This window comes from Colossoma macropomum, unplaced genomic scaffold (genome assembly GCF_904425465.1).
Source record: "Colossoma macropomum unplaced genomic scaffold, Colossoma_macropomum, whole genome shotgun sequence".
Classification (NCBI taxonomy): domain Eukaryota; kingdom Metazoa; phylum Chordata; class Actinopteri; order Characiformes; family Serrasalmidae; genus Colossoma; species Colossoma macropomum.
The window spans coordinates 7,116,869-7,126,081 of NW_023494796.1; the positions used below are offsets into that span (position 1 = coordinate 7,116,869).

General features: G+C 41.6%; 1 protein-coding gene across 1 annotated transcript; it reads right to left on the reverse strand.

The window, feature by feature from the left end:
* Positions 1–668: 668 nt before the first annotated feature.
* Positions 669–8,535, reverse strand: ankrd37 (ankyrin repeat domain 37). Its single transcript, XM_036583717.1, has 4 exons — positions 8,439–8,535; positions 5,075–5,227; positions 4,298–4,389; positions 669–3,308 (listed from the first exon to the last, which is right to left on the reverse strand). The coding sequence occupies exons 1-4, from the start codon at positions 8,460–8,462 to the stop codon at positions 3,119–3,121; spliced, it is 459 nt and encodes a 152-aa protein (XP_036439610.1). The 5' UTR covers positions 8,463–8,535; the 3' UTR covers positions 669–3,118.
* Between the last annotated feature and the right edge of the window lie 678 nt (positions 8,536–9,213).

Below are 9,213 nucleotides of genomic sequence, written 5' to 3' on the forward strand. Positions count from 1 at the left end.
ATTTTTGATACATTGCAACATATACTGCAATCGCAATATTTAGCAATATAATTGCAACAGCAGTATTTTGCCCGTATCACTCAGCCCCAGTTCAAGTGCTTAGTGGAGCTGAATATACAGGGTGATTCAAAAAGATTCATCCGATTTCAAAGTGGCATATTTTTTACAGCCGTGAGGTGTCTAGGAACCAATCACATACCAATTGTAAGAGGGGGGTCATAGAGTTTCTGACTGTCAGTGGAAGTCTGGCTCCCTTCAGTCTGAGAGGAGATGAGACCCCTGAGCAGAAAGCGTTCTGCGTTCTCCACTTCAATAAGAGTGAATCCGTCATAACTGTGCAGTGTGATGTTCGTGGGCAGTGAAGCTCCAACAGCTCAGATCGTTCGTCGTTGGTTCCACAACACTGGATGATCTCCGAAATCGCACTGAAAGAGCCGTGAGTGCAGCGACACCCGACATGCTCAATCCAGTATGGGATGAGTTTGACTATGGTGTTGATGTTGTCTGTACAGCTGGAGGAGGTTCATACTGAGACCTTGTACAATTATATAATAAACTTTATGCTCATTTAAACCATTTACAGTTTACTGCATTGATCTGTAACGATTTACAAGTGAAAAATCATTTTAAATCAGATGAATCTCTTTGAATCACCCTGTATTTTGGGGCTAATGAATGAATCCAGCTTTGTAGTCAAGTCTCAGAAATGCACAACATTCATTTCCATACAAAAATGTTTTACATAGTTGTCAACAATGTAAAAAATATATACAAGATTATCTTTAAAAAGTAGAAAAGTTCCTCCCAGGTTTATGATGTCAGCACCTGTACAGCCCCAACCCGAGGTGCTCCAGCTCCAGCACATCTGCACTGCAGCCCAATTAATGTTGCACTCTAACGACACATGTTGAATCATCTGTGGATCCCAGCATGGTACAGATATCAATATGAAATGTTTGTTTATCCAGCTGTTGCTGTCTGACAGCCTGTGCTGCTGAATCCCAGTAGTCGCCTTGCTTTTTGGAGCAACTCTTGATTGGGTCTTTGGGGTCTTTAGAGCCTTTAGAGGCACTCAATCACTGCTCTAAGAAATCTACACCATTATATAGAACCATAAACACTCAAACAACCCTCTGCATGATTAAAGAATTCTTTGCATCATGAACAGGTTCTTAAGATTAATGGAGAATTTGCTGTAGATGGTTCTATATAGAACCTTTTTGAAAATGATTCTGTATAGCACCAAAGGGTTCTTCTATTGTTAAGGTGTCAAGCTTGTAACAATGGAAGTCTTTTCAAAACGGTTCTATGGCTACGTTCACATTACGAGGTTGAAGTGGCACAAATCCGACTTTCTGCCCTAATGTGACTCAGATCTGATGTTTTCAGAGCTGTATGAACACAAATCTGATCTTTTCAAATCCGTCTTGAGCCACTTTCATACGTGGTCCTGGATCACATACGTATCCGATTCGTGGCCATGCGACCTTAATGTGATGCTCAGATCTGAATTCATGTGCTTTTTTTCCACTGTGCATGCGCCATCATTCAGCGTTACCATGGCAGCAGCGCCGAACAGAAGTTAAAGCCTGTAAACGGTGGAAAAGCAGCTCATCGCACCTTTTCCTCCTTCGCCTCGCTCTAATAATGAAGCTGAGAGCTGATCAGAGTTAATTATCTTCTCAGCGAAGCTCGTTCTGCTCGTTAGTTTGTGCTGATGATGCACGTGATTCATTCACGTGACGTCACTGAGTAGGATGAGCTCATGAGGGTCATTTCAGGACGCCGGTTCGTCACATTAATGACAGATTTGAGTCACTTACCTAAACGAGTGTGAACCATCGTGTCAGAGAGATCGGATCTGAGCAGTGAGGCCTGTGAACGTAGCCTATGTAGAACCATCTACTGCACATTCCTGCACATTTCTCCATCAATCTGAAGAACATGATGCGAAGAACGCTTTAATCATGCAAAGGGTTCTTTGAGTGTTCATGGTTCTATATAGAACCCTTTTTTAAAGAGTGCATGGCACTACACTCTGTCTACGCCTATCCTATTCAGCTTAACTCACCACCTGATTAGATTTCAAATAACTGGACGTCATTATCTGAAACCAGCTGTTTTACTGTCCTAGTGCACAGTGTCTTATGTAATAGCCTCAGAGGGCTGCTTTGAAGCTGAGGTTGTTTGGTTGATACAGTCTCACAGTTCTGCTTGTTCATCTGTGAAGAAGCTGTTGATCCCCAATTGAACTTGCCTTGAACTGGACAGATCTGCTCTACTGATGCAACTGCAGAAGTTACTGTAGATTTAAACTAGCGACGGGCATTTTCAGGTCATTTTGTGGCCAATTTGCCTGCATACCGTGACAACAGTGGGCCGTTCAGAGCCAGACGTCTGGCTGGTGAGAATTACGGGAAAGTTACCCAAGCAAAACGAGCACAGCTCCATGATAAAACCTTGTATCTCCATTTTTGCCGTTTTTCAGTTTTTGACCTAATTTGAAAATGTCGGTTGTTCTTTACATTGTGTGTAAATTTCATGATGAACGGACCAAAAGAAACGGCCCAAAATGACTTGCAAAACATTCTGGTTCCATTGACTTACATTAAAAGTATCGTATGTTTTTCCTTCTCCTGTAAAGTTCTCAATTTGGAGATACAAGGTTTTGTTCCGACAGCAGCGAAAATAATAGATATAGATATATTTTGAGAAATGTTTCCAAGTAGGTGGGTACAAGTGCTCAGTCGACTACCGTGCCCATCTCTAATTTAAATACAGGTTTTTTTGGCTCCAGATTAAGCCATTAGCCAACACTAAGAACTATTTCCAATGGTTATTCACCATCAGCATTGTAATTTAGTTCAGCACTTGGCTCACTTAATCTGGCTTAATCAGTATTTTGGGCCCAGAAAATGGGCCCAAAAAGGCCTCAAGTGTGTCCTGAAGACATACCTGCTTACCATCAAACAAAGCTACCCTGTACTGCTACCTTCCACTCATTTCCTAGCATGTCAGCAATTTGGACAAAACTCTGCCTTTAACATGCACACAAAGGCCTGACTGAAATGGGCCTCATTGCCACGAAGTTCTTGTTCCTCCTCCTCCTCGTCCTCCTTCACCAGTCCTTCGCTTTCTTTCCATCTACGGCGTCCAGGCTCGTGTGTTCCCGCGCCCGTTTGCGGCCCGGTGCTGTGGACGTAAGCGTCTGTCCATTGTTCCGGAGCATTCGCAAAAGATTTCCACAGCGCTCGCGACCGGCGGACCAGGCCACGTCCTCCGCCGTGAAGCCCTCGCTGTTACGGATCCTAACGGAGACAGAAGAGGGGTTAGTACCAAAAAGGTGGCCACTTTATTAGAAACACCTATCTTGCCCCACAGTATAGGTGTCAACTGACCACTACCCCATTCATCATTGGCCAGTTTCTGACCAAAGGACAGCTGCAAGAACTGCTACAGTGGCTGGAAAAGAGAACTGTATTTGGCTTTCTCCTGCTGCTGTAGCTTCTTGGGCCATATATATATATATATATATATATATATATACACACATACACACACTGATAAGGCATAACATTATGACCACCTCCTTGTTTCTACACTCATTGTCCATTTTATCAGCTCCACTTACTATATAGGTGCACTTTGTAGTTCTACAGTTACAGACTGTAGTCCATCTGTTTCTCTGATACTTTGTTAGCCCCCTTTTACCCTGTTCTTCAGTGGTCAGGACCCCCATGGACCCTCACAGAGCATGTACTATTTGGGTGGTGAGTCATTCTCAGCACTGCAGTAACACTGACGTGGTGGTGGTGTGTTAGTGTGTGTTGTGCTGGTACGAGTGGATCAGACACAGCAGTGCTGAGCGGTGTGTTCTATTTATTTACCTCATTTCATGCATTTGCCTCAAACCAACCAAGAAATACATTTCACATTGTGTTTGTAGCAACTTAAATCTAAGATCTTGCAAGCTTACAACTTAATTGCGATTAGTGTAAAAAAATTGCAATCAGCTCAAATAATTGTTAGATACTTAGTGATTTATGCAGTGATTTATGCAGCTAAGGCAGTAATGCAGATGTGTTTCCGGTTGGTGTAGCCATCCCTGCTGCTGTAGGTGCTTAAAAATGTACCACTGGTAAAAAAGTGGTTGAGAGTGGTCCACCACCCAAAAATATCCAGCCTACAGCAGCTCTAGTCAGAAACTGAGGAGTAGAGGATGACCTACACAGATTGTCTCTACTGATAGAGGAGTCTGTGAGTGTATATTTACACTGTGAGTGTAAGTATAACTTACTCAAGTTGTGCATAGCTAGCCACGAGAACACTGATGCACTCTAGACTTCCTGCTCTGGCTGCTTTATGCACTGGAGTTTCCCCAAAAGCGTCCTGAAAAAGAAAAAGAGCTCATGTCAAGGCAAGTTTGTGTATGATTATCACGAAACCGGTAAAATATGTAAATTACTCAGTTCTTTAATAGTGAGTAGTGAATGCGGCTGGCCAATAAGCATGCTGCGTTCCAAAAATCTAGAGTGCTGACTGGCTAAATTGTCTAAATCACATTCTGTGTGCATGTGATTAACCCTGGCACTTCTTAATTAGTCTAAACTCACTGCAATCAGTAAATATACTCACTTCAGCTCCTCACAGATCGGTTTGTACATTAAAACACGTTACCAGAGAAAGTTCAGGAATCATTATTGAAGTCTGGATATCAGTACTGAGATTTTTTAAACAATACTCAGTCCTAGTTTTTGAGCAAGCTGACCAACCTCGGGTTAGATGATGTTTAGACAAACTAACGTTTGCATGAGATCCAATAAATGGTCACATTTTTGGTCCAAACAATGCAGGCCAATCCATGTCACATCAAGGGTTGACTAATTAGCAATTATCTATATGATCATGTTTTGGTATTTTCCTGATATTGTGCATCCCTAACTTGCACACATGCAGCTTCTTAGCTCATAATGGACTGTTTAGAAATGCCAACATCTATGATCATTTAACAGCTACAGTAAAACGACCACTGTACAAGGTTTCTTTAACCGTAGATGTACTATGCTTAAGTTACCTGCTGGTTGGGATCAGCCCCTGTTTGAAGCAGCCACAGCAAACAGAAGGCCTCCCCACCACAAGCCGCCACGTGCGCCGGAGACTGACCGGAAGCATCCTCGCCCCCGTTCACCGCGGACCCGGCCTCCAGAAGACTGCTAGTGCAAAACAGCTGCGCGAGCAGAATGACAGCAAAATGGTAAATGACAAAATCTCCATGAAACAAGAACTGAAATTTCCATTTAATTCACTCTATTAACACCTGCATTACTGAGTTAAAGTTCACAGAATACAAATCAAGTTTCCCCCTTTTACCCCAAACACGGCTGATCATCCAAGGCTGGTTTGTTGGCTGAAGTTTGCTTCTTTTGCATCTTCTTGATTTTTGCATACTTGCTAAAAACGCTTTTGAAGGCACTTGCATACGATATGATACCCACATGTTATATATTAAAATGTTTAGAACAATCTCAGTTCTCTCTATAATGAGGCCCTTTTGACCTGGAGCTCTGTGTAAAGAGAAATTTCAGCCAAAAAGCTGAAAAATTGAAATTTGTTTTTAGAAATTCTTAATATCTCTTGTGAAAACACTGCTTTACTCATGTGGACGGGTTGTTTTGGTGCTTGAAATGTGTTTACTGAAGTCTCAGGATCACAAAAGCAGTGGTTGTCTGAATAAAATAGTAGATAAACGTTCTCCTCATCGCTACTTTCCAAAACCAAGAAACATCTAATTTGATGCGCCAGCGCATTTGTCGATCCCAGAGGGTTAACTGTGCACTGGAGCTACGAGGCTAACGGGGCTAAAGAGTGATGGAAGAGTGAAACCTTTTTCGGTGACTCAGATTCATAGTCTTTTAGCTCCAGCGCAAAACTAAACAAACTTCAGGCATCAAACAAGTCTGGGCTGATCGACTATGTTTGGGGTGAGGGGAGAAATATCGTTTTCGTTTTTTTCTTGTGAACCATTCCTTTAATTCTAGAGATGCCACTAACTACTAAGAAAATGAATGAATGAATGAATTAATTAAAGTGCTGGATTGGATATCGGAAGTAAAAAAGAACAAATCCAATCAGAATCTAATCTGCAAAGTTCCAGAACTGCTTGTAGATCTACATAACATTAACAGAAATAAAGTAACGTGATGAAATTTTCACGATTTTCCAAACTCTTTGTCCCACATATTAATTTGTTTGGTATAGAGCTATTACTTTACCTTTAAGACTAATATATATGTAAATGAGTTCTGTTTTGATTGGCTGCCGTTTCATGCCTTATTCTAAATGCAGAAGGCTGAAACACTTCTTACACCTTCGACGTGAGTGGGCGGAGCTAAACTGCTGTAGGCCAGATGGGTGGATATATGTACATGTGTTGGTTTTTATGGCATCACAGAAACAATGAATTCAAAACAGGCTTGTTTTGCAGCTTAGCTTCCATATATGGACTGTATGGCCTGTATGGAGTGAGAAGTGTCTCACTACCAAGCGAACCCACGTGAGGGAGGCTGTTATTTTGGCTGTGTGCGGAAATACTTCACACTAAATAAAGGGAGAAGTAAATAACGTGTTTTTAAAGAAAAAACATCATTATCAGCCAATGCGTGAAACGTGGTGTCATGGCATCTGTACTGAATGCACATCTGTCACTGAACTCCGTGACGGATTAACACCCACAAGGCTGAAGTAACTGAACACATGGTGCTCATTCTAGTCCAGCTGGATCCAAACACAGTACAGGCTGTAAATCCAGCACTGGGAATACGTCTGTGTACGTGATGTTCTCATATGGAGGGTGTGGTGCTTTGCCTATACGCTTAATCCATTAGCCTCAAACAGCTGAATAAAACCATTAAAACCTCATAACTCACTCTCATCAAACACTAGAGCACCTGGCACTGATGTCCAGCACTTTGTTCAGAAAAGTTGGGCTTTTTGTAGCTTTACAACAAGAAACTACAGCTCAGTTTCACCTTCATTCAGTTCCACGTAGAACCTTTGACAATCAAATTATAATTCTTGTTAATTATTTTAATAAATAATCTGTATAATTTAATCATGAAGATGTAAACAAAGTCATTCGGAGTTTTCTGATGTGCAATGAGTCATTTGCTTGCCGACTCGCATTTCTTTACCGTGGTGGTGATGGTAACCAGGGATCGCCATGACTACAACACAAATCCATTTTACTATTTTTATTTATTATCCGAAACCACCAGGGAACCTACACTAGTCTTCTGAGTGATTATATGGAATGTTGATGATGGAAAATAGACATAAATCTAGAAAAATATAAGTTCTTTGGGGCCTTCTTGTATCCCTCTGTCATAAATAAATTAAAAAATTTATTAAAATATGTTTGACTACAACAATTATCACAAAACCCACGTAAAACAGTGTCTCAGACATCAGGCAGTGTATTCAAAACCATGTTATGTAATACCTTTCTGTGAGGGAGCTTTTAGAGGTGGACGTCCGGTTCCTATCACCACCACTGTGAGCAGCTCTGACTCAGTAAGTTCACATTTTAACCATTTAATCATGCAGAAATTTTGAAAAATTGGTGGACTTCCCCTTTAAGTGCTTTTATGGACTGCTTATGAATCTGGGTGAGCTTTAGCATTTTATTTTAGCTTCAGTTCCTCTGCTGAGAGATGCTGGATGGACTAAGAGGTACCACCACACACGGTGGGTTATATACCTCCCACAGTCTATAGGTTCCACTGCTGTTCTTTAAGGAACTCAGCAGAGATACTTCTAGTCATTATTGCAATTAAGGTAAAACCTGTCAGCAAAATATCTACTACTCCAGGATTCAGTGTACCAGGAAACATTATGGGACATTACTAGAGGACTGTTATGCGAAAAACAGTAGTTACAGATTATTTTACAGAAATTGTACAGCAATATATGAATCTTATCGTTTTAAACAGCATTAATACAGTTCATTTTTGTTCTTTTCGTCCTTTTTTGGAAGAAAATACAAACATTTCCGTGTTTTTTTTACGAGTATTCGCCTGCTTGTTGTTTGAATTTCCCGTTCCACCTTAAATGGTGCAGCAGTTAACTAAAAATTAAGTTAATATACAAAAAAATGAACTGAAAAATTAAAAAGTTAACTTCGAATTCGAACAAGAAGCTGACAAATAGGAACCTAACGTATATAAATACATATATAGCAGTTTTGTACTGCTCAGCCACTTTAGCGCATTTCCCATTTAAGGTGGAACGGGGAAATTCGAACACTAAGCTGGCGAATAAGAAGCAGACTTCTATATATATTGTATATAACTGAGTTTTATACTACTATACTGCATTTTTCACTGCATTCTCGTCATATTTTCAGTGTAAAAGCCTTTAAAATGGTAATTCCAGTGACCTACCGTGTCTGTGTCGAGCAGAAACATGGTCAGTGCGGTAAATCCCCTCTGAGAACTGTCTCCTCACACACTGCACGTCCTCCCTTACACACACTCGCACTGCTGCCTTCGGCTTTATTAGCTGCATCTCGCGTCACGTGACCGCGCAGCTCTCCACAAGTGCGCGTGCACGCGTGCTTCGCGAGCTGTGCGGGTTCACACGTACGCAGTGCGCGGGCTCGAGCGCAGCCCAGTTCATCACCTACACACACACTCAGAGGAACTTGTTGCTGTCAGGCTTTTTAACCATTAGGATTAAAACCTGATTGTTTTGCTTTCTAATGGGATCCTTTACACTGTGATGTCAACCCATTACCAAAACCATAAGGAACCATCAGAAACACTTAATGGTTTCTATTGGGTTTTTTCAGCAGGTGTTACTGGAAAATGTTTACACCACCGATATGGAAAAATGTGATTCTTACACAGACGAAAACCACTTTTTTTCAGGGATGGAGGGATAAAGGGGCGTGGCCCACCATTCACTCATTAGCACCAAAAAGGGTTCTGCTGTTGTAACAAGCTTCTAATGCAAGGGTGCCCAACTCCGGTCCTGGAGGGCCGGTGTCCGGCACAGTTTGGTGATGTTGCTGCTGCAGCACACCAGATTACACCCTTCTGTTAGTTGCCAGGTTTAGTGGGTGTGGTTGAGTAAGGAAACTTCCAAACTGTGCTGGACACCGGCCCTTCAGGACCGGAGTTGTGCACCCCTGTTCTAATGTCCAGTAGTTCTACAGTT

Bases quoted from the DNA above. Each gene is read 5' to 3' on its own strand.
- ankrd37 (XM_036583717.1), bottom strand. From the start codon at position 8,462: ATGTTTCTGCTCGACACAGACACG. The intron at 5,228-8,438 runs GTAGGTCACTGG...CTGCTCGCGCAG, and splicing joins TTCTGCTCGACACAGACACG to CTGTTTTGCACTAGCAGTCT. The intron at 3,309-4,297 runs GTAAGTTATACT...TGTCTCCGTTAG, and splicing joins GCTAGCTATGCACAACTTGA to GATCCGTAACAGCGAGGGCT.